The sequence below is a fragment of the Sapajus apella genome, unplaced genomic scaffold, assembly GCF_009761245.1.
Source record: "Sapajus apella isolate SASKATOON/1434 unplaced genomic scaffold, GSC_monkey_1.0 scaffold1, whole genome shotgun sequence".
Taxonomy (NCBI): Eukaryota; Metazoa; Chordata; class Mammalia; order Primates; family Cebidae; genus Sapajus; species Sapajus apella.
Window position 1 is genome coordinate 6101456 of NW_022436941.1, and position 25324 is coordinate 6126779.

The 25324-nt window shown below is 41.0% G+C and overlaps 1 protein-coding gene and 2 non-coding genes across 8 annotated transcripts in view; 1 reads left to right on the top strand and 2 right to left on the bottom strand.

Annotated features, from left to right (window-relative positions):
* SEC24A (SEC24 homolog A, COPII coat complex component) overlaps window positions 1-25324 on the bottom strand; it is a 74406-nt gene that overhangs the window by 33106 nt on the left and 15976 nt on the right. For 4 of the 6 annotated variants that reach the window (XM_032249591.1, XM_032249803.1, XM_032249935.1 and 1 more), the window contains exons 3-10: window positions 19905-20078; window positions 15845-15922; window positions 12862-13016; window positions 12420-12592; window positions 11227-11329; window positions 6581-6707; window positions 3680-3789; window positions 218-330 (exon numbers count right to left, since the gene is read on the bottom strand). In XM_032249591.1, coding sequence (XP_032105482.1) covers window positions 218-330; window positions 3680-3789; window positions 6581-6707; window positions 11227-11329; window positions 12420-12592; window positions 12862-13016; window positions 15845-15922; window positions 19905-20078 — 1033 coding nt within the window. The remainder of the gene's footprint in view (window positions 1-217; window positions 331-3679; window positions 3790-6580; window positions 6708-11226; window positions 11330-12419; window positions 12593-12861; window positions 13017-15844; window positions 15923-19904; window positions 20079-25324) is intronic. The other 2 variants (XM_032249665.1, XM_032249733.1) reach the window with 2 other exon arrangements.
* LOC116554198 lies at window positions 8520-8629 on the top strand. Its single transcript, XR_004270102.1, has one exon. It is a non-coding gene; the product is annotated as a U6 spliceosomal RNA (small nuclear RNA).
* On the bottom strand, window positions 20704-20844 carry LOC116554690. The gene has a single exon (XR_004270276.1). It is a non-coding gene; the product is annotated as a U4 spliceosomal RNA (small nuclear RNA).

Consider the following 25324-nt stretch of genomic DNA (forward strand, 5'->3'; position numbering starts at 1 on the left):
GATGACAGGTGCCTGGAGGTTCATTATATTATTCTTCCTACCAACTATAGGTTTAAAAATAACGTTTCTAAGAGGAAATAAGGCCTAAATTGACAACTGATTTAGGTGAAGTTTTAGAAAATAATTATACAGCTTTCTTTTTTTTGGATTTCAAAAACTACTTATTCATTTAGAAAATATTACTAGTTTCAAATTTAAGTTGAATTGAGAAACTTACAAATCCAGATTGTCTAACAAACTCTGGCAAACTGAATTCAAGTATCCAGTTTCGACTGCATTGTGAGACACATCAAATACAAAGAGATACACTGGAGGTTGAGGTGGTCGTAACTGAAGAGAAAAAGATCTTGTTAAGTACATTTAACAGGATTAAGTTTAAACTTATTTGCTGGGTACACATACAGCAAAACAATTTAAAAAGCATCATTTACAAATTGAGTATAGATTATAATAAAAAGGCAAAGCTACACTATATTGTTTATAGATATATACATATAAGAAAAATGAGCTGTGATTGCCATAATTCAGAATAGTGTTTTCTCTAGGACAAGAGCGGGAAGAGGTGTGATCAGAATGGTTTCTGGCCGGGTGTGGTGGCTCAAGCCTATAATCCCAGCAATTTGGGAGGCAGAGGTGGGCGGCTCACCTGAGGTCAGAAGTTTGAGATCAGCCTGACCAACATGACAAAACCTCGTCTCTACTAAAAATACAAAAAGTAGCCGGGTGTGGTGGTGGGTGCCTGTAGTTCCAGCTGCTTGGGAGGCTGAGGCAGGAGAATCGCTTGAACCAGGGAGGCAGAGGTTACGGTGATCCGTGATCATGCCACTGCACTCCAACCTGGGTGACAAATCGAGACTCTGTCTCAAAAAAAAAAAAAAAAGGCGGTGGGGGGCTTCTGGTATTATTAGCAAGGTTGAATTTCTTGGCTTAGGCAATACTAACAAAAGTGTTTAGTTTATAATGATTCAGTAACCTGAATATTTACGTTTTATTGATTTTTCTATATGTGTGTTGGATTTCACAATTTTGAAAAATTACAGCTCTGAAAGTTACAAGTTAGCTTCATCTGGTTATTTAACCATCAAATTATAGCCAAATCCCATAAAAATGTAAGATCATTTTTTTTCTTGGTGTCATGACTCAGATTTTTTTTTTTTTTTTTTAAAGACAGAGTCTCATCTTGTCCCCCAGGCTGGAGTGCAGTAGCACGATCTCAGCTCACTGCAATCTCCACCTTCTGGGACAGGATTCTCCTGCCTCAGCTTCCTGAGTAACTGGGATTACAGGTGCACACCATCATGCCTGGCTAATTTTTGTATTTTTAGTAGTGATGGGGTTTCACCATGTTGGCCAGGCTAGTCTTGAACTCCTGACCTCAGGTGATCCACCCGCTTCAGCCTCCCAAAGTGCTGGGATTACAGGCGTGAGCCACCGTGTCTGGCCAAGACTGTATTTTAAATTTCCAAATCCAAAGATTTGTTTTCAGTTCAATAAAAAGCATCAATTAGCTACAATCACAACTGGGTACGTAGTATACAGTCTTCCCTTGGTATCTGCAAGAGATTAGTTCATGATCTCCCACCTCAAATACCAAATCTAAGGATGCTCAATTCCTTACATGCCATGGTATATTATTTGCATATAACCTACACACATCATTCTGTATACTTTAAATCATCTCTAGGTTTTGAAAATAATACCTAATACAACATAAATGCTATATAAATAGTTGCTATACTGTATATTAAAGTTTATGTATATATATTTTTAAAGAAAACGTCTCACTTTGTCACCCAGGCTGGAGTACAGTGATGCAATCATAGCTCACTGCAGCCTTGAGCTCCTGGGCTCAAACGATTCTTCCACCTCAGTCTCCCAAGTACCTGGGACTGTAAGCACACACCACCATTCCTAAAATTTTTATAGAGATGGGGTCTCACTATGTTGCCCAGGCTGGTCTCAAACTGTTGGCTTCAAGCAATCCTCCTCCCTTGGCTTCCCAAAGTGCTGGGATTATAGGTATGAGCCACCGCATCTATCCTATAATATTGTTTACTGTGTTTTTCTGAACATTTTCGATCCATGGGTAGTTGAATCCATGGATGCAGAACCCATAGATACAGAGTCAACTGTATTTTTATATACTTTTGCATGTATCACTTACCAAATTCACATAATCTGCCTGTCAAGAGATAAGCCAGAAAGGAGCAAAAACCTTCTGCAATAGTTTCTAAATTTAAAGGAAGCAATTTTTGCAAAACATGGGCGATAAAGGGAAACTAGACAGATAAATTCAAAAGAATAGGTGCTTCTGTTATTTTTTTTTTTTTTGGTTTGAATCCAATTAAAAAACAGGTACTCGGTCAGACGCGGTGGCTCATGCCTGTAATCCTAGCACTTTGGGAGGCCAAGGTGGGTGGATCACCTGAGGTCAGGAGTTCAAGACCAGCCTGGCCATCATGGTGAAACCCCATCTTAAAAAACAAAACAAAACAAAACAAAACAAAACAAAACAGTTACTCTGCAGATGGCTATTACCAATCAGTTAAGTCCACTTAAGGACAACAAAATGTTTTCTTTTCTTTTCTTTTTTTTTTTTTTTTTTTGAGACAGAGTCTTGCTCTGTTGCCAAGGCTGGAGCGCAGTGGTGCAATCTCAGCTCGCTGCAACTCCAGCTACCAGGTCAAACGATTCTCCTGCCTCAGCCTCCTGAATAGCTGGGATTATAGGTATGATCCTGACCTCGTGATCCGCCTGCCTCAGCCTCCCAACATGAGATGGAGATCTTGCTCTGTCACCAAAGCAACTGTGGTGTGACCACAACGGCTAGCCTTATTTTAGTGTATTTTGGCTAGGTGCTGTAGCTCCTGCCTGTAATCCAAGCACTCTGGCTGGCTGAGGCAGGCAGATCACAAGGTCAGGAGTTCGAGACTAGCCTGACCAACATGTTGAAACCCCATCTTTACTAAAAATACAAAAATTAGTCGGGTGTGGTGGTGCGTGCCTGTAATCCCAGCTACTTGGGAGGCTGAGGCAAGAAAATCACTTGAACCTGGGAGGTGGAGGTGCAGTGAGCCAAGATCGCACCACTACACTCCAGACTGGGAGACAGAGCTAGACTCTTGTTATTTTTTAAAAAAAAAGTAATTATGAGCCCAGTATTATTTTGGAAATTTCTGGATGTCACAGAAAACATTTAAATGGGACTTTACATAAACCTTTACCTTTCAAATATACCCTTACATACTAATTACTAGTAAACAAATATTATACTTTTATACATTTAAAAACATAAAATTTTTGCTGGGCACAGTGGTTCACGCTTATAATCCCAGCACTTTGGGAGGCCAAGATGGGCAGATCACTCAAGCCCGGGAGTTCGAGACCAGTCTGGGCAACATGGCAAAACCCTGTCTCTACTAAAAATAAGCCAGGTGTGGTAGTACATGCCTATAGCCCCAGCTACTCAGGAGGCTGAGGTGGGAGATCACTTGATTGTGGGAGGTTGAGGCTGCAGCAAGCCGTGATCATGCCACTGCACTCAGCATGGGCAATGGGAGTGAGACTGTGTCTCAAAAAAAAAATTAAAAAATAAAATTTTGTTAAAGGATGTCATATTGTTTTACTTAAAACCTGGTAATAAAAACTGGGTATGCTGTATTAAAAAATTAAAGTTTACCATGTATTCTGAAGGAGCCATAAACTCAATAGTAGCATTTTGAACTTCAGGTCTTCTGTGAGGTTCTCCATAAACTCTGGTCAAAGGGTTGTACAAGAACTCTTCAGGAACTATAACAATACACATATTGAAAAAACTGAAAGGATTAATATAATATATCTTGCATTTGGCCACTTTCTTGCTTGAAAAGGTGATTAAAAACTCATTAAATGCCAATTATTTTCTTTTTTTTGAGACAAGAGTTTCACTCTGTTGCCCAGGCTAGAGCGCAGTGGTGCAATCTTGGCTCACTGCAACCTCCGTCTCCCGGCTTCAAGTGATTCTCCTGCCTCAGCCTCCCAAGTAGCTAGGATTAAGGCATACACCACCATGCTGGCTAATTTTTAATAGAGACGGGGTTTCTTCATGTTGGTCAGGCTGGTCTCAAACTCCTGATCTCTGGCTCGGCCTCCCAAAGGGCTGGGATTACAGATGTGAGCCACTGCGCCTGGCCTATTTTCTTAAATTTCACAATTATACAAGAATATTAACATTTGACATATGAAATGTATAGACTCTGGCTGGCATTAGAAGCTATGGTTAAGACAATTTCAGAGGTCAAGGTCATAAGGTTTAGTGAGTTTTATTAATTAATGAGACTTTTATGGAACATCAGTTACCTACCACTTATAATACATTAGTGGCTGAAGAATATTTTCTAAATTAATTATCATTGTATCTGTCTTCCTATTAATTGTTCAGAAATACAAATCCCTATGCACTCTAAAGGTTAAGATATAGTTCATGAAAGAGCCTGGTTTGCATATGAAAGAGGCTTCAACTTTTTTTTTTTTTTTTTTTTGAGGCGGACTTTCGCTCTTGTTACCCAGGCTGGAGTGCAATGGCACGATCTCGGCTCACCGCAACCTCCGCCTCCCGGGTTCAGGCAATTCTCCTGCCTCAGCCTCCTGAGTAGCTGGGATTACAGGCACGTGCCACCATGCCCAGCTAATTTTTTGTATTTTTAGTAGAGACGGGGTTTCACCATGTTGACCAGGATGGTCTCGATCTCTTGACCTCGTGATCCACCCGCCTCAGCGTCCCAAGGTGCTGGGATTACAGGCTTGAGCCACCGCGCCCGGCCTGAGGCTTCAACTTTTATTACAATTTCATTTTGTATATTAAAGCACAAAACCATAAAGATTTTAAAGGTATACTAAATACTACATTTTATGAATTATAGTGCAAAAGTAAGTTCTTAACCTATTCTTACTTTTCTATACTCAAAAGAAAACACACACAAACAATTAAACTCTTAAAAAACTCTTGGCTGATAAGTAGTGGGACCACACCTATGAATAGCCACTGCACTCTAGCCTGGGCAATATAGCAAGACCCTGTTTCTTAAAAAACAAACAAACAAAAAAAAAAACCTCTTGGCTGGGTAAAGTAGCTCATGCCTGTAATCCCAGCACTTTGGGAGGCTGAGTCAGGAGGATCACTAGAGGTCAGGAGTTCTACACCAGCCTGGCCAACATGGCGAAATTCCACCTTTACTAAAAATATAAAAATTAGCCAGGCGTGGTGGCAGGCACCTGTAATCTCAGCTACTCGGGAAGCTAAGGCAGGAGAATGGCTTGAACCTGGGAAGCAGAGGCTGTAGTAAGCCAAGATCGTGCCACTGCACTCCAGCTTTGGTGACAGAGTGAGACTCTCCATCTCAAAACAAAAACAAAACTCTTTCATACTCCTCTATTTCCCATATCTTTCAAACAGACACTGTGGATACTGGCATACCCATTTCCTTCTCTAATCCCAACAGAAAAACTGTGACATAGTTACTAAGAGAAACCTCCTCCTCCTCAATCACTGAGAAAACCACATTTTAACTAACCTTCTAGAACGGCCCACCTCCCTTCATTCAGCAGTGAATGAATTGGGCAGCTACTGTGAACTTACTTCTTTTCACCCTAGAGAAAAGGCATGGGACAATTTCTAAATAAAAATGTTTCTTAAATTACTGGCTTAAGTAATACCATGAAATATACCATTCATTATATGCCCAATACAATGTAAAAAAGGGATATCCATGTAATACTATTATTATTTTTTGCTTAAAAAATAATTAAATGCCGGGCGCAGTGGCTCACGCCTGTAATCCCAGCACTTTGGGAGGCCGAGGCGGGTGGATCACGAGGTCAAGAGATCGAGACCATCCTGGTCAACATAGTGAAACCCCGTCTCTACTACTAAAAATACAAAAAATCAGCTGGGCATGGTGGCGCATGCCTGTAATCCCAGCTACTCAGGAGGCTGAGGCAGGAGAATTGCCTGAACCCAGGAGGCAGATGTTGCGGTGAGCTGAGATCGCGCCATTGCACTCCAGCCTGGGCAACAAGAGCGAAACTCTGTCTCAAAAAAAAAAAAAAAAATTAAATTTATTTATAAATATAAATGCATAGAAAAAAGTTAACAGTAGTTTTCTCTGAGTGGAAGGATTGATTACAGGTAAATAAAAGGGTTTTTTTTTAACTGTGCTTTGTATTATCTGATTTCCCTACAATGAAAGTAGAAATGTTTGGCCGGGTGCGGTGGCTCACGAGGCTGGTGGATCATGAGATCAGTTCAAAACCAGATTGGCCAACATGGTAAAACCCCGTCTCTACTGAAAAATACAAAAATTAGCTGGGCATGGTGGCTTGTGCTGTAATCCCAGCTGCTTGGGAGGCTGTGGTAGGAGAACTGCGGTAGAAGAATTGCTTGAACCAGGACCCAGGAGGCAGAGGTTGTAGTGAGCCTAGCTGAGATCACGCCACTGCACTCCAGCCTGGGCTACAGAATGAGACTCCATCTCAAAAAAAAAAAAAAAAAAAAAAAAAGGAAAGTAGAAATGTTTAAACGTTTCAAAAAAGCATGCCATACCATCATTTACTCGATAACATAAGTTACACTTCCATCTCCTTTGATCAAGAAAGCTGACAAAAGGATTGATGTACGTCCTGCATGAACGGCATCTCACAATGGTACTGGAGGTAACCACAGGCAACTGCTGAAAAAAACAGAATTATCTTTGTAAAGGAAGAATCATCATGTTGAAAATGTAACCATTAATCCATCCTGTCTAAATAACTGTTGGGATATCATCATTTTCAGGAAAACCTAGAGTACATGATGTACCTAAACTGCCACACACAAAAATCATGTAGCTGAAATGTATTCATTTTAAACCCTACTGTTTTGCTCCAGGATCATTCTTATTAAAATTTGCCTTTAAAAAAAAAGTATCGGCTGGGCACAGTGGCTCACACATAATTCCTGCACTTTGGGAGGCCAAGGCAGAAGGATGGCTTGAAGCCAGGAGTTTGAGCCCAGCCTGGGCAACACAGTGAAACCTGACCCTCTCAAAAGATTTAAAAAATTAGCCTAGTGTGGTGACTTGGGTTGAGGCGGGAGGATCACTTGAGCCTGGAAGGTCAAGGCTGCAGTGAGCCATGATTGAGCCCCTGCACTCTAGCATGGGCAACAGAGCAAGACCCAGTCTCAAAAAAATAAAATAAAATAAAAATTTAACAAGAATGTATTTTCTCATTAAACATTCACATTGCAAAACCAAAATAGTAGGCCAGGCACAGTGGCCAACACCTACATCTAAAATCCTAGCATTTTAAGAGGCCAAGGCGAGTGGATCACCTGAGGTCGGGAGTCTGAGACCAACCCGGGCAAGAAAGTAAGACCCTGTCTCTATTTTAAAAATAAAAATCTCCCAGGCTGGGCACGGTGGTTCACACTTGTCATCCCAGAACTTGGGAGGCCAAGGTGAGCAGATCGCCTGAGGTTGGGAGTTTGAGACTAGCCTGACCAACATGGAAAAACCGTGTCTCTACTAAAAATACAAAATTAACCAGGCATGGTGGCACATGCCTGTAATCCCAGCTACCCAGGAGGCTGAGGCTGGAGAACTGCCTGAGAGGCAGAAGTTGTGGTAAGCCAAGATCACGCCATTGCACTCCTGCATAGGCAATAAGAGCAAGAAGAGAGAAACTCCATCTCAAAAAAAAAATCCCAGGCCAGGCGTGGTGGCTCACACCTGTAATCCAAGCACTTTGGAGGCCAAGGCAGGTGGATCACCTGAGGCTGGGAGTTCAAGACCAGCCTGACCAACATGGTGAAACCCCGTCTTTAAAAAAAAAAAAAAATCCCAGTACTTTGAAAGGCCAAAGCAGGGGGATCACTTGAGGATGGGACCTCGAGACCAATCTAAGCAACAGAGCAAAATCCCATCCCTACCAAAAAAAAGAAAGAAAAGTTTTTAAATAAATAAATAGGCCAAGCATGGTGGCTCACACATGTAATCCCAGCACTTTGGGAAGCTGAGGCGGATGGATCGCCTGAGGTCAGGAGTTCCAGACCAGCCTGGCCAACATAGTGAAACCCGGCCTCTACTAAAAACACAAAAAATTCACCAGATGTGATGGCGGCACCTGTAATCCCAGCTACTTGAGAGGCTGAGGCAGGAGAATTGCTTGAACCCAGGAGACGGAGGTTGCAGCGAGCCAAGATCGTGCCACCACGCTCTAGCCTGGGCAACAAGAATGAAACTCCATCTCAAAAATAAATAAATAAAGTTTAAAAATAAAACCAAATTGGTAAATTTACAATGTACTTTGGCATGGATGGTGAAAAAAAAAAAAAAAAAAAAAAAAAAAACAAAAAACAAAAAACTCTAAGATATATGACCAATGAAATTATTACGGTTTGTTGATGTTACATTAAGAGGCCTACTTAGTTTTCAACTGTAATAAAGTGAGGTTAATTTAAATAATCAATTAAACTTTGGAATTACACTGCTAAAGTTTATCCAGTGCTCACTTTAGCAACATATATACTAAAATTGGAATGATACAGGGAAGATTAGCATGGCTCCAGCGCAAGGATGACATGCAAAAAATTCATGAAGTGTTCCATATTTAAAAAAAAAAGTTTACCTCACATATTAAAGGTTCTAAAGGCGGGCCGGGCACAGTGGCTCGGGCCTGTAATCCCAGCACTTTGGGATGCTGAGGTGGGTGGATCACGAGGTCAGGAGATAGAGACCATCCTGGCCAACATGGTGAAACCCCGTCTCTATTAAAAAAAAAAAAAAAAAAAGTTCTAAAGTCTTAACTGGGTATAGTGGTCAGTGCCTACAGTTCCACTTACTCTGTCTGGAGGCTGAGGCAGGAAGACTGCTTGAGCCCAAGAGTTCAAGGCTACAGTGAGCTATGATCATGGAACTGCACTCTAACCTGGGTGACAACGAGATACCCGGTCTCTAATAAAATAAATAAATAAATAAATAAATAGCAGTAAATACATGGGAAGGGTCTTTGTAAGACTATCAGATTTGGGGGGATTTGTTTTGATTTATCAGAAACCCTGAGACAAGTGAAAGAAATGTTTTTGCTTATACTGATCAACTTGACTGAGAGCCAGTGCCTTGGACAACAATGACATACCATCTCATCTTTAAAAGAAGATTTCATTTATTCATCTTTTTTTTAGTCTCACTCTGTTGCGCAGCTGGAGTGCAGTGCAGGATCTTGGCTCACTGCAACCTCTGCCTCCTAGGTTCAAGCGATATTCTTGCCTGAGCTTCCCCAGTTGCTAGGATTATAGGTGTGCGTCACCATGCTCGGCTAACTTTTCTATTTCTGATGGAGATGAGCTTCACCATGTTGGCCAGGCTGATCTTGAATTCCTGACCTCAGGTGATCTGCCCGCCTCAGCCTCCCAAAGTGCTGGGATTACAGGTGTGAGCCACAGCACCTGGCCTTTATCTATTTTTTAAGAGAAGGATCTCTTAAAAAATAGATAATCCTCAGCAACATAGTTAAGACTTTGCTTCTTAAAAAAAAACAAAAACAAAAACAAAAAAAAACACAGTACAAGCAATAAATCCTATCACCACCAATAAAAAAAAATCCTATTAAAAAAGGTGTGTTTTGGGAAAGTCAGCAATCCTCAAGAATACATGGCCACGGAGCTTTAGGACAAAGGTAGATCAGCTTTTTTTTCTTTTGAAACTTCTTTTTTGATACAGGGTCCCACTCTGTCACCCAGGCTGGACTGCAGTGTTACAATCATGTCTCACTGCAGCCTCAACCTCCCAGGCTCAAGTGATCCTCCCACTTCAACCTCCCAAGTAGCCAGGATTGGCTTGTCTTGAACTCCTGGACTGAAGTAATTCTCTCACTTTGCTCTCCCAAAGTGCTGGGATTACAGGCCATGAGCCACCACGTCTGGCTTAAAGCAACTTTTTTTTTTTTTTTTTTGAGGCAGAGTCTGGCTCTTGTTGCCCAGGCTGGAGTGCAATGGCAGGATCCTGGCTCACCACAACCTCTGCCTCCCAGGTTCAAGCAATTCTCCTGCCTCAGCCTCCCAAGTAGCTGGGATTACAGGCATGTGCCACCACATCCAACCAATTTTTGTATTTTTAGTAGAGACGGGGTTTCTTCATGTTGGTCAGGTTGGTCTCAAATTCTCGACCTCAGGTGATCCACCTGCCTCAGCCTCCCAAAGTGCTGGGATTATAGGTGTGAGCCACTGTGCCTGGCCCAGTGCAACTTTATAAAATAACAAATTTTACTCCAACAATGACAGAACGGGAAGACCAGGGTAAAGTACTTTAATCAGTAAATAATTCACAGCCTATTAAAATAGTATGATTCATTTATTTAGTTTCTCTCAGTACCTCTATTCTATTCAGTACTTTTTGAATTTTCCAGCAATATATTTCCTTTACCTAGTTTTTGAAAGTGTTTAGTAATAAAACTTTTGGTTGAATTAAAAGAAATCTGTCAATCATCAACTTCCTAAAGATAGACTAAACAAACTCTATGTGTGATTCTTGCATTGTTGCAGAAAATTTTCACCACGAAGATAATTCTGCACAAAAGACATTTACTTTCACTAAAGAAGCTAGGTGCAGTGGCTCATGCCTATAAATCCCAGCACTTTGGGAGGTAGGCCGATCACCTGAGTCAGTTCGAGACCAGTCTTCCAACGTGGTGAAATACCATCTCTACAAAAAATACAAAAATTAGCTGGGTGTGGTGGCAGGTGCCTGTAATGTCAGCTACTCAGGAAGCTCAGGCAAGTGAATTGCCTGAACCTGGGAGGCAGAGGTTGCAGTGAGCTAACATCTCACAATTGCACTCCAGCTTGGGAAACAGAAAGAGACCCCATCTCACATTAAAAAAAAAAAGAAAGAAAAGAAGCTGGGCATGGTGGCTTACGCCTGTAATCCCAGCACTTTGAGAGGTCAAGGTGGAAAGATAACAAGGTCAGAAGTTCAAGACCAGCCTGGCCAAGATGGTGAAACCCCGTCTCTGCTAAATATTAGCTGGGCCCAGTGGCAGAACTCTGTAATCCCAGCTACTTGGGAGGCTCAGGCAGGAAATCGCTTGAACTCAGGGGTGGGGCGGAGGTTGCAGTGAGCCGAGATCGCACCACTGCACTCCAGCCTGGGCAACAGAGGGAGACTCCATCTCAAAAAAAAAATAACAGAAAAGAAAAGAAAGGAAACATACCACTAAGTCTTTGAAAGGATGAAGCAGCAGCCCCAAAGGAAGTTTGGCTTTATTCAGTAAGGCCTGAGTCTGAGGAATGCTAGTCAGTGTACATCGAAATAACCTATATCAAAGTAAAATGTATGTATAAGTTGCGGCTATGATTACTTTTGAACAAAATAACTTCAAAGATTTAAAAGGTAAACATTTTAATACTGGATCGGATTACAGATGAAATATCAATAGATTCTCTGAAATTTTATCCTATTTAAATATTGAAGTCTAAGTCCTATGCAGAAATAGAGTAGATGGTTATCCTACATTATATAACTAAAACACAGTCTCGTCTTGGCTTGTGTGCAAAATAGTCTAAACTTATTTTTTGTTATGTAAGTGACACTGGAATTAAATTAAATTTGGGTGACAGCCCAAATTGCAAAGTTTATTATTTAAAAGTTCAGGACAGGCGCAGTGGCTCAAGCCTGTAATCCCAGCACTTTGGGAGGCTGAGGTAGGCAGATCGCCTGAGGCTGGAAGTTCGAGACCCGCCTGACTAATATGGAGAAACCCCATCTCTACTAAAAATATAAAATTAGCCAGGCGTGGTGGCGCCTGCCTGTAGTCCCAGCTACTTGGGAGGCTGAGGCAGGAGAATCACTTGAACCCAGGAAGCAGAGGTTGCAGTGAGCCAAGATTGCACCACTGCACTCTATCCTGGGCGACAAGAGTGAAACTCTGTCTCAAAAGAAAAAAAAGGTTCAGTTTTACTGAAGATTCTAAATACAATTTAAAGGTACAAAATTTATCAGAAATTCTTGATCACACATATTTAAGCTTATGGTAAGTTTTTAGGAAGAAAAAAAGATTATGTTTGTTATGAAATCAATTTTAAATGACAGCAAATAAAGGATTATGTAGAATAAAATCCCTGTACTTTGAAGAAAGAATGTAACCACCATAATGGTAATGAATTTCATAATCTCATTAGAGCTGATAAGAACAAAATCAGTTCAGGGGTTAGTTACATCCCTATTTCTTGACATAGGACTTTTCAAATGTCTATTAAGTAAACAAGTAAAAGAGTTCTATCTTGTGTATCCAGAACTTCTTTCATAAATTAATAATTTGTGCAGCTTATTCATAACAACTGATGTGCTGCCCCAAAAAGCAAGAAAATTTTTAGGACATGAATAACATCACATCTGAAGCCTTACTCTGGATTACAGTTGAGTTTCTGGATGTCTTCATGCAAATTTGGAACTGGAGGCTGCAAAGGTGTTGATGGAAGCATGTTTCTTTCTTGAAGAAGATTGACAACTCTTAGACCCTCTGGATGTAGACTTAATCCACTCATGCTTGTGGTTAAATGATTAGCACCTAAGGGAGTCTACAGATACATAATTTCAAAGTAAGTAACTTTTATTAAGTGTGTAGAAAAGTGGTTAATTTCTCTGTAAATAACAAAAGTGTAATCTAGATCTCTTGGCCAATCTTTTGGTTCTGGAAAAATGTGTAAAGACAAAGGCTTTATGATATATCTATTATTACTCTAATTGGTTATAAAAATGTATAAGATCTCTTCCTAAAACTTTCTTCATGTGTATACAGTTTAAACCAAATGGAGAAATAGGTTAAAGAAAATCTCAAAAAGTTTACCTGAGTAAAGGCTTGTGGCCCACTTGAGTAATTCAAAGAGGGTGGCACTCCAGTTGCACCAGGTGGTATGTTCTGATAACCAGGCAGTAAGGAGGGATATGAATATCCAACACTTCGGCTCATTTTGGGATTCTTGTTAGTAAGCTGTGGTGTTGCTAGAAACAAGGTAACTTTTAAGTTCTATTTTATACTCCAGAATACTTAATTTATTAAAAAAACATTTTTTTGGAGAAAGAGTTTCAATAACACCCAGGCTGCAGTACAGTGGGGCAATCACGCCTCACCACAGCCTTAACTTCCTGGGCTCAAGTGATACTCCTGTATCAGCCTCCCAAGTAGGTGAAACAAGTGATATATGCCTCCATGCCTGGCTAATGTTTTCGTATTTTTTGTAGCGATGGGACTTCACCATGTTGTCCAGGCTGGGATTACAGGCGTAAGCCACCACGCCTGGCCCAGAATGTTTTAAATCAACACATAAATCTAATAAATTACAGATACTATAACTCCAAAATTCTTTGGATAATTTAATACTTTCATTTATCAACTTTGTAAAATAAGACACACACCAGTAACAAAGTAATAGCAATGATTAAAATCTATTTATTTTATTTTATTTTTTAAAGACAGGGTTTCACCATGTTGGTCAGGCTGGTCTTGAACTCCTGACCTCAGGTGATCCGCCCGCCTTGGCCTCCAAAGTGCTTGGATTACAGACGTGAACCACTGCACCCGACCTTTTTATTTTATTTTTTAAGGCAGAGTCTCACTCTGTCACCCAGGCTGGAGTGCAGTGGCACAATCTCAGCTCAGTGCAACCCCCACCTCCTGGGTTCAGGTGATTCTCCTACTTCAACTTCCCGAGTAGCTAGGACTACAGGCGTGTGCCACCACATCTGGCTAATTTTTGTATGTTTATTTGAGACACGGTTTCACTATGTTGGCCAGACTGGTCTCAAACTCCTGACCTCAGGTGATCCACCTGCCTTGGCTTCCCAAAGTGCTGGTATTACAGGCATGAGCCACTGTGCCTGGCCAAAAATCTAGTTAATAGATTTATCCTAATTAATATTTTATACTATAGTAGTAGACACATAAAAACTAGTTCGCACAGTTAATTTACTTTCATATCAGCTGGGTGTGGTGGCTCATGCCTGTAATCCCAGCACTTTGGGAGGTTGAGGCGGGTGGATCACCTGAGGTTAGGACTTGGAGACCAGCCTGGCTAACATGGTGAAATCCCATCCATCACTACCAAAAAATAAAAAAATTAGCCAAATGTGGTGGCACGCGCCTGTAGTCCCAGCTACTCAGGAGGGTGGGGTGGGAGAATTGCCTGAATCCGCGAGGCAGAGGTTGCAGTGAGCTGAGATTGTGCCCACTGCACTCCAGCTTGGGCGACAGAGGGAAACTCTGTCTCAAACAAACAAACAAGCAAACAAAAGAACAGTTAATTTACTTTCATATAATGCATTAAATTTTGTATTTAGACTAAAATTTTAATTTAAAACAACTTTAATAAAAACATCCAGCTGGGCTCACACCTGTAATCCCAGCCCTTTGGGAGGCCGAGGCGGGTGGATCACGAGGTTAGGAGATTGAGACTATCCTGGTTACCACAGTGAAACCCTGTCTCTACTAAAAAATTAGCTGGGGTGGTGGCACGTGCCTGTAGTCCCAGCTACTTGGGAGGCTGAGGCAGGACAATCGCTTGAACCCAGGAGGGGGAGGTTGCAGTGAGCAGAGATCACACCACTGCACTCCAGCCTGATGACAGAGCGAGACTCCCTTTCAAAACAAAACCAAAACAAAACATCCTAAAAGGGCTGGGTGAGGTGGTTCATACCTGTAATCCCAGCAAATTGGAGAACCAAGGCAGGAGGGATCCCTTCAGGCCAAGGGTTCGAGACCAGCCTAGGCAATATCGCGAGAACCCCTCCCATTTCTACAAAAATAAAAAAACTAGCCTGGCATGGTAGCATATGCCTGTAGTCCCTGCTACTCCAGAAGGGTGTGGTGGAAGATCGCCTGAGCCCAGTTATTTGAGGCTGCAGTGAGCTATAACAGTGCTACTGTACTTGAGCCCGGGTGACAGAGACCTTGTCCCTAAAAAAAAAAAAAAAAAAAAAAATCCTAAATGTGTTCTACAGTCAAAACATAGTAATAATAAAGTCCACGATCCCAATTCTGACAGGAAGAAGAACTAACAGAAAATCTAAATGCACAGAAATAAAAAAATGTTAAATAGTAGAGCCAGATGTTGTGGCACATGCTTATTATCCCAGCACTTTGAAAGGGCAAAACGGGAAGATCGCTTGAGCCCAGGAATTCAAGACCAGCCTGGGTAACATGGTGAAACCCTGCCTCTACAAAACGTACAAAAAATAGCCAGGGGCCGGGCACAGTGGCTCATGCGTACAATCCCAGCACTTTGGGAGGCCAAGGCAGGTAGATCACTTTCAGTCAAAAGTTTGAGAACAGCCTGGCCAACATGGCGAAATCCCATCTCTACTAAAAATATAAAAATTAGCAGGATGTGGTGGTGGGTGCCTCTAATCCCAGCTAATTGTGAGAGTGAAATGGGAGAATCACTTGAACCCGGGAGGCAGAGGTTGCAGTGAACCAAGATCTCGCCACTGCACTCCAGCCTAAGCAACAGAGCGAGACTCAGTCTCAAAAGTCAAAAACAAAAACAAAAAAGCTGGGCATGGTGGCAGTGCCTATAGCTCTAGCTTCTCAGGAGGCTGAGGTGGGAGGACTGCTTGAGCCCAGAAGACTAAGGCTGCTGTGAGCCGTAATTACACCACTGCACTCCACAGCCTGAGCAATAGTGTGAGACTCTGTGTCCAATAAATAAATAAATAGTATGTATGGCTACATAATTATAAAGTTTCCTATAATGAGCATACATTCCTGCAATGACCACATATTATTTCTATAATCAGAAAAAAGAGATTAAAAAAAAACTTTCATAGCATCTCACCCAAGAAGCCACCTCCTTCAATCTCATCGTAGCTACTGTGGACCACCATAGATCCGTTATTGGTATTTGATGTAATACCTAAGAATGAAGTTAATTAACAAGATTTTAATTAGAATGATTATTACAATCTCTGTATGATTTTAACTAATATCCAAAATTTTAGATAATTTTCTAAACAACAAATAGTTTAAAACAACAATCTATTAAAAACATCAAAAATCCCAGTTTTTACATATACAATAGTTTCAAATAATTTAGCTGCAACTTCAGGGAAAAGAAACATGAGTCCTTGGGAGGAGTCTTTTCATCTTATATTGTACCTAAACCAAAAGCCCAAATAACAAGGCTTTTTCATAACCCACTCCAGCAAAATAACTTTCAGCAATGGGTGGTTCTTTATGAAATCTATAAAATTACATACCATATGAAATATTTCAGCAATTGTGAGAGCTGCATTAGAAACCTCTAAGGGGCTAGGTGCAGTGGCTCATGCCTATAATCCCAGCACTTTGGGAGGCTGAGGCTGTGGATCACTTGAGGTCAGGAGTGAAACCAACCTGGCCAACAAGGTTGAACCCCATCTCAACTAAAAATACAAAAATTAGCTGGGCGTGGTGGTGGGTGCCTGCAATCCCAACTACTTGGGAAGCTGAGGCAGGAGAATTGCTTGAACCCAGGAAGTGGAGGCTGTAATGAGCTGAGATCACACATCCGCACTCCAGCCTGGGCGACAAAGCGAGACTCTGTCTCAAAAAAAAAAAAAAAAAAAAAAAAAAAAAAAAAACCACACACACACAAATGCTGGGTGCGGTGGCTCACACCTGTAATCCTAGCACTTTGGGAGGCCAAGGTGGGTGGATCACCTGAGGTCAGGAGTTCAAGACCAGCCTGGCCATCATGGTGAAACCCCATCTTAAAACACACACACACACACACACACACACACACACACACACACACACAAAACAACAACAAAAAACCCTCTAAGGAGCAGTACACAATGAAAAAAAATTATCAAAATCAAAACTGCTTAAAGAAAAAGAGGCCGGGCACAGTGGCTCACTCCTGTAATCCTAGCACTTTGGGGGGCTGAGGCAGGCAGATCACGAGGTCAGGAGTTTGAGACTACGCCTGGCCAACATGGTCTCAAACTTGTCTCTACTAGAAATCCCGTCTCTAGTAAAAATATAAAAAAAATTAGCCAGGTGTGGTGGCAAGCGCCTATAATCTCAGCTACTTGAGAGGCAAAGGGAGGAGAACTGCTTGAACCCAGGAGGGGGAGGTTGCTGTGAGCTGAGATCGTGCCACTGCACTCCAGCCTAGATGACAGAGAGAAACTCCATCTCAAAAAAGCAAACAAACAAAAAAAGAAAGTAAAATTATGAGGAACAAAGACCTTAGTTTCAAAATATTTAACAAACAGTGGAATCCAAAATTAATTTGAAGGTGATATAAATGAATTAGAACTGCTTTAAGTCTAGAGAACAGCCACTAAAATAGAATTAAAATCTTAACATCTCTTCTCCCCAAATGATATAGGATTAAAGACAAATGCCAGGGGCATCTGCTTATGAGAACTAAATATTCATTTCCAGTTACCTCTGTTATTTATGAGCTCTAATTCAGGAAGAGAAGAAACAAATTCAGCAAATAGCATTAACCTCTAGCACTTAAGTACAAAATTGCTAACTTCAATAGCTATTAACATGAAGCAGATAAATTTAACCGTTTAAAGTCAGTAACTGGCTGGGCGTAGTGGCTCACACCAGTAACCCTAACACTTTGGAAGGCCAAGGCGGGTGGATCACCTGAGGTCAGGAGTTCGAGACCAATCTGGCCAACATGGTGAAACCCCCCACCCGTATTCCCAGCTACTCAGGAGGCTCAGGAAGGAAAATCGCTTGAACCTGGGAGGTGGCGCCAAGATTGCGCCACTGCACTCCAGCGTGCTCGATGGGAACGAGACTCCATTTCAAAATAAACAAACAATTAATAAAAAAATAAAGTCAGTAACTTCTTTCCAGTTTGCAAGACCAACTTGACTTTAGCCATGAATTAATAACAAAATCACAGTAAAACTTTTAGCAGAAACAAAATCACTGGGCATATTGTGAATTCTTTTTAGTTGTTAAAAAATGTAAGCCAGGTGTGGAAGCTCACACCTGTAATTCCAGCACTTTCACAGTCCAAAGTGGGCAGATCACTTGAGCTCAGGAATTCACACCAGCCTGGGCAACATGGGAAAACTCTGTCTCTACTGAAAATATAAAAATTAGCCAGGTGTGGTGGCGCATGCCTGTAATCTAAGCTACGAGGAAGACTGAGGCACAAGAATCACTTGAGCCCAGGAGGCAGAAGCTGCAGTGAGCTAAGATCCTTCTACCACACTCTCACCTGGGCAACAGAGTGAGACTCTGTCTCAAAAATAAATAAAATAAAAACAAAACATTAGCCGGGTGAGGTGATACACGCCTGTAGTTCCTGCTACTCCAGAAGCTCAGGCAGGAAGATTGTGTGAGACCGGGAGGCTGAGGCTGTAGTGAGCTATGATCGCACCACTGCACTCCAGCCTGGGTGACAGAGTGAACTCTATCTCTTTAAAAAAAATTTTTTTATATAAGTATTTATGGTAACTTGATCTTCAAAGTAATACCGAGGCAACCAATGAGAGAGCCTCATCATTCTGTTACTTTTTTTTTTTTTTTTTTTTTTTTGACACTGAGTCTTATTTTGTCACCCAGGCTGGAGTGCAGTGGTGGGATCTTAGCTCACTGCAACCTCCGCCTCTTGGGTTCAAGCGATTCTCCTGCCTCCGTCTCCCAAGTAGCTGGGATTACAGGCACATGCCACCACGCCCAGGTAATTTTTGTATTTTTAGTAGAGATGGGGTTTCACCATGTTGGCCAGGCTGATCTTGAAGTCCTGACCTCAAGCGATCCACCCGCCTTAGCCTCCCAAAGTGCTGGGATTACAGGTGTGAGCCACCGCACCCAGCCTAAAACCAAATTTCTTACTTTATAAAATATTTAAGTGAACACTCTTATTTCCATTATATCCCAAAATAATGCTTTAAAATATTTTACTTATATAAAACTGCATGAACTGACAATGATTACGGGGAGGGGAAATGAAACTTCGTAAGTTGTATTTTTGTACTGCTTGTATAAATGACATTTATTTAGTTTCATAACCGTGTGTTACTATTTACAATATTAGTGGTAATCAAAAGACACTTTCAATGAAAAAGGTCACTATTTTAAAAAGATATTTCTAACATTCTAACATCATGTCAAGAAAAGTAGTAATTCTCCTTTTGCATGCACTCCCAAAAGCCACCTGACTTTACAGCCATGATTTTTAAAACATCTGCATAGCAACAAAAAAAGTAACAAAAACCTAAGAGCTTTTTTCCCAAATGTTAGTCACAGCCCAGTGGTGGGCAATGGAATTCCTGAGGAACTTTAAACTGTAAATTCCTGTAGCCCATCCCTAACCAAAACTAGATTTTCTGGAAAAAATGTGATTCTAATGCACAGAATTTGGTAATATTCATCTTTCTACCCTAAGTCAAAACTTGAGGACTTGGCCGGGTGCGACAGCTCACACCTGTAATCCCAGCACTTTGAGAGGTCAAGGCAGAATCGCCTGAGCTTAGGAGTTCAAGACCACCCAGGGCAACATGGTGAAACCCCATCTCTACTAAAAATACCAAAAATACCGGGCGTGGTGGCTCTCACCTGTAATCCAAGCACTTTGGAGGCCACGGCAGGTGATCGCCTGAGGTCAGGAGTTCAAGACCAGCCTGACCAACATGGTGACACCCCATCTTAAAAAATAAATAAATAAATAAATAACTAGGTGTCGGGCACATGCCTCCAGTCCCAGCTACATGGGAGGCTGAAGCTTGAGAATCGCTTGAACCCCAGAGGCAAAAGCTGCAGTGAGCTGAGATTGTACCACTGCACTCTAGCTTGGGCTACAGAGTGAGACTATGTCTCAAAAAAAAAATAAATAAAAAACTTTGAGAACTTGACTTTGTTTCTTGATTCACTTAACTTACCTTCTTGATTGACGGACGAATTAAATGAGGGCTGGGGTACATGTCTATATGATGATTTCTGGGGCGTGAGGACGCTTATTGGGGGTGGGCCTCCAGCTGGAGGGGGCCCATGAGGATCTCCTGGTTGAAAAATTGTAGGCAGAGGTGGATTCACTAAGGGAGGTACAGATGAACCTATGGAAACATTGGTTTTTCACATGTCACTTAAGAACTTAAGACAATTACCAAAACCAGCCTTTTACCAAAGCTGAGTAATTTCCAACCTTACATTTAAATTATAATCACCAAAATGTTACCAGAAACATGTTAATTTCCTAAATTTACAATGTTTCAATCTATATGCATATTTTACACATTTCTTTCCTTTTTTTTTTTTTTTTTTTTTTGTTGCCCAGGCTGGAGTGGAGTAGCAAAACCTCAGCTCACTGCAACCTCTACCTCCCTGGTTCAAGGGATTCTCCTGCTTCAGCCTCCTGAGTAGCTGCAGTTACACACATGCGACACCATGCCCGGCTAATTTTTTGTATACTTAGTAGAGTTGGGGTTTCACCATGTTGGCCAGGCTGGTCTTGAACTCCTGACCTCAGGTGATCCTCCTGCCTTGGCCTCCCAAAGTGCTGGATTACAGGCATAAGCCACTTTGCCCGGACCATATTTTAGAAATTTCTAGCTCTCCCCTACCAGGCCTCTTACCTGTCAATTATTAGAGCAGAGTAAAAAGAAAATTTGGATGAAAACACTTTTAGATACATTGCTCTGTTTGTTTTTTTAATTTTTATTTATTTATTTTTTAATTCAGTCTCCATAGAGACTGTCAAACATTGCCAATGCCAACTATATTTCAAGTCGTCATGACGGGGTATTGGGAAAAGTTTTCAGTTAGCAATAATCATGCCTCAGATAAACCTCATTGGCTATGATACTGCCACTGCACAAAGCTATTATTATTATTATTTTTTAATTTTAATTACATAGAGAAGAGGGGGTCTCATTTTGTTGCCCAAGCTGTTCGTAAATTCCAGGGCTTCAGTGATCCTCCTGTCTTGCCCTCCCAAAGTGGTGGGATTACAGGCACAAGCCACTGTACTTAGCCAGCCCTGTTTATTAATTTTTTATTAACTGATCATGGCCAGGCACAGTGGCTCATGCCTGTAATCCCAGCACTTTGGGAGGCCGAGATGGGTGGATCACCTGAGGTCAGGAGTTCGAGACCAGCCTGGCCAACATGGTGACACCTCATCTCTATTAAAAAAAAAAAAAAAAGTGATCAACAGGCCATGTGAGATACATTCTAGTACAAATTAACATAACTATTTTAATGTTATTGATTTTGTAATATTTTGTTAATTTTGTTTACTAACATAGACTGTTCCATTAACATCAATTAAGTTTAGAGTGAGTCTAAAAATAGAGGGCGGGCCAGGTAGAGTAGATTACCTGTAGTCAAGAGTTCGAAACCAGCCTGACCAACATGGTGAAACCCTGTCTCTACTAAACATACAAAAAATTAGCCAGGCGTGGTGTGGGCACCTGTAATCCTAGCTACTTGGGAAACTGAGGCAGGAGAATCACTTGAACCCGGGAGGTGGAGGTTGCAGTGAGCCAAGATCCTGCCATTGCACTCCAGCCTGGGTGACAGAGCAAGATTCTGTCTCAAAAAAAAAAAAAAAATAGGGGCTAGGCACAGTGGTTCATGTCTATAACTCCAGGACTTTGGGAGACCAAGGCAGGAAGCAACGAATTCAAGACCAGACTGGGCAACATAGAGACGCCAAATCTCCACAGAAATAAGTCAATAAAAATACAAGTTATTCTAAATTTTCCAAATTTTATTTTCCTTTGTTTTATTAGGGTATAACATGTTAAAAATGAAATTATAAATTTGTACACTCTTCAGCATTTACCTAATAATAGTGAAACCTAGTTTACCTTCTATAACAGCCTAATATTAACATTATATAATTCTGTAATATTATATTAACAACATTCTCTAAGCTTAAAAATCAGAATTGCACCGGGCACGGTGGCTCACGCCTGTAATCCCAGCACTTTGGAAGGCTGAGGCGGGCAGGGGTCAGGAGTTTGAGACCAGCCTGACCAATATGGTGAAACCCCGTCTTAAAAAAAAAAAAAAAAATATCAGAATTGATCCAAAGTTCATAAATAAACATTATAAAATAAAATATTCATCGCTTCTCGGCCTTTTGGCTAAGATCAAGTGTAAAATAAAATATTCATCAAAATAAACTAAGGGCTGGGCATGTAATCCCAGCACTTTGGGGGGCTGAGGCGGGTGGATCACACGGTCAGCAGTTCAAGACCAACCCGACCAAGATGGTGAAAACCCGTCTCTTAAAACAAAAACAGACAAACAAAAAAATAGTTTTAATAGAAAAAAAGAAGAAAAAGAAAATAAACTAAGAATGACATGGTAGGCCAGGTGCAGTGGCTCATACCTGTAATCCCAGCACCTTGGGAGGCCAAGGCGGGAGGATCACTTGAGGTCAAGAGTTCAAGACCAGCCTGACCAACATGGAGAAACCCCGTCTCTACTGAAAAAATAAAATAAAATATATAACTCAATCAAGACAGTTGAAGGTGAGCAAAACAAATAAATAAAAAATAATAATAAATTAAATTAGATTAAAATAAAAAAGAATGACATGGCTGGGCGCGGTGGCTCACGCCTGTAATCCCAGCACTTTGGGAGGCCAAGGCGGGTGGATCACAAGGTCAAGAGATCGAGACCATCCTGGTCAACATGGTGAAACCCCCTCTCTACTAAAAATACAAAAAATTAGCTGGGCATGGTGGCGCGTGCCTGTAATCCCAGCTACTCGGGAGGCTGAGGCAGGAGAATTGCCTGAACCCAGGAGGCGGAGGTTGCAGTGAGCCGCGATCGCGCCATTGCACTCCAGCCTGGGTAACATGAGTGAAACTCCGTCTCAAGAAAAAAAAAAAAAAGAATGACATGGTATTTGTCCTTCTATCTACCAGTATCTCACTCCCCTAACTTCATCATTTTTCTATTTGGACAATGAGTTCAAAAACAAGTGTAAAAACATGATCAGTTATCCTTAGGGAAATTATTCTATGTGGTATCAAAGTTTCAAAACACACAACCACCTGTTCTTTCAAATTAACTACATTGCTTCTACCTTCTCATTTGCCACAGTAGAATAAACTCTACAAAGTAGATAAAATAACATTGATAAATGTATGCTGATTTTTCATTCCAAGACTTTTTTTTAGTATCTGAGTTTATAAGTTAAATAGGTAATAAATTTTACTTATAACACAGCTAATCTTATATTTTACAAAACTAAAGGAATAAATGTACCCAGATTTGAAATTTTTCAAAATGGCACTCCAGCCTGGGCAACAGAGCAAGACTCTATCTCAAGAAAACAAAAAAAGAAAAAAAAAAAGAAAAATTGCCTATTACTGAACCTTACACCCAACAAAATTAATCAGTGCCTTGTTGACAAAACTGAAGACAAAGATTATTGCCATGTAACTCCCTTATCAAAAAAGTGCTCAAATATATCTAGGGCAATACAGACAAGTCAAAGAAACAAAGGGGCAAGGTACATTACCAACTCAGCACGAACAAGAACGTAAGATATATCTGACCACAAAGATGTAACAACCTACAACCTAATGTTTAACAGAATAAAAGTAAGCTTATAGAGATTTTCACAGCTTTTAGAAGAATATTTTTGAAGAGATTATCATATGTTTCATAAAATGAACATTATTTTTCAAGGTTGAATAATTCTTATTTAAGGCACTAATAATTAGAGTTTCAGAGTCTGCCCTCTCAGCCCCTAAATGATGCTAAAAGGTAGCCTATTTAAAAAATTCAGGAAATTTTAATATATGAACTAAAAACTTAGTATAAACTAGATACAGCTTTGATATCAGACTATCAGATACCAACTATCAGTTGTGAGTTGGACAAACAGAAACAAAAAATGAGGAGTTTGAAGGTTCTTTGAAGGTTCAAATGAGAAAAAAGAGGGCTCTTTTTTAAGTACATTTTACTAGCATGTGTGTGCATATATATATATATATATATATATATATATATATTTTTTTTTTTTTTTAGTGTTGCTCTGTCTCCTAGGCTGGAGTGCAGTGGCGCAATCTTGGCTCATTGCAAACTCCACTAAAGAAGGAGGTGCAAGCGATTCTTCTTCGTTAGCCTCCTGAGTAGCTGGGATTATAGGTGTCTGCTACCATGCCGGGCTAATTTTTGTATTTTTGGTAAAGACGTAGTTTCATCATGTTTACCAGACTGGTCTCAAACTCCTGACCTTGTAATCCGCCCACCTCGGCCTCCCAAAGAGCTGGGATTACAGGCGTGAGCCACCGCATCCGGCCAGTTTATATGTTTTTATTTCTCCTTCTTTCATAAGTTTCAGCACCTTTTTTTTTTTTTTTTTTTTTTGGAGACAGAGTCTTTCTGTTTGCCCAGGCTGGAGTGCAGTGACACGATCTCAGCTCACAGCAACCTCCGCCTCCCGAGTTCAAGCAATTCTCCTGCCTTAGCCTCCTGAGTAGCTAGGATTGCAGGAATGTGCCACCACGCCTGCCTAATTTTTGTATATCTAGTAGAGACAGGGTTTTCACCATGCTGGCCAGGCTGGTCTCGAACTCCTGACCTCAGTTGATCCACCTGCCTCAGTCTCCCAAAGTGCTAGGATTACAGGTGTGAGCCACCATGCCCAGCCTCAGCACTTATATATGTCTCTCTCACCACATCTGTACTGGAGACAAGGTTCACCACCTGAAACAGGGTTTCTGTTACAGCTAAAGACATTTCAGATTATTAATAATGTACCTTTTTAAGAGAAGCTACACCTACTCTTAGCTTGTATTATTTATTTATTTTTAAATAAAATTATTTTAAAAAAATAGAGATGGGGTCTTGCTATTTTGCTCAGGCTAGTCTTGTACTCCTGGCCTCAAGTGGGTAACTCCTACCTCAGCTTCCCAAAGTACTAGTATTATAGGCGTGAGCTACCATGCCTCGCCCTTAAATAGTTTTTAAATAAATGTTTTCCCAAACTATTTTATTGTGGTTTTGGACAAATTATTCAAGTCTTACATTTCATATCTGTAAGAGATTGTTATGAAGATAATGCAGGCCTGGCTAGGTGGCTCACACCTGTAATCCCAGAACTTTAGGAGTTCCAGGCAGCAGGATCGCTTGAGATCAGCAATTACAGTGAGCTATGTTGCAGTTATAGTGAGCTACGATCATGCCACTGTACTCTACCCTGGGCGGCAGGGTAAGACTCTGACTCTACAAAAAATAAAGAACAAGATTAGCTAGGCACTGTGGCACGTCTACCCAGGGAGGTGAGGCTGGAGGACAGTTTGAGCCCAGTTTGATGTCACAGTGAGCTATGATAGTG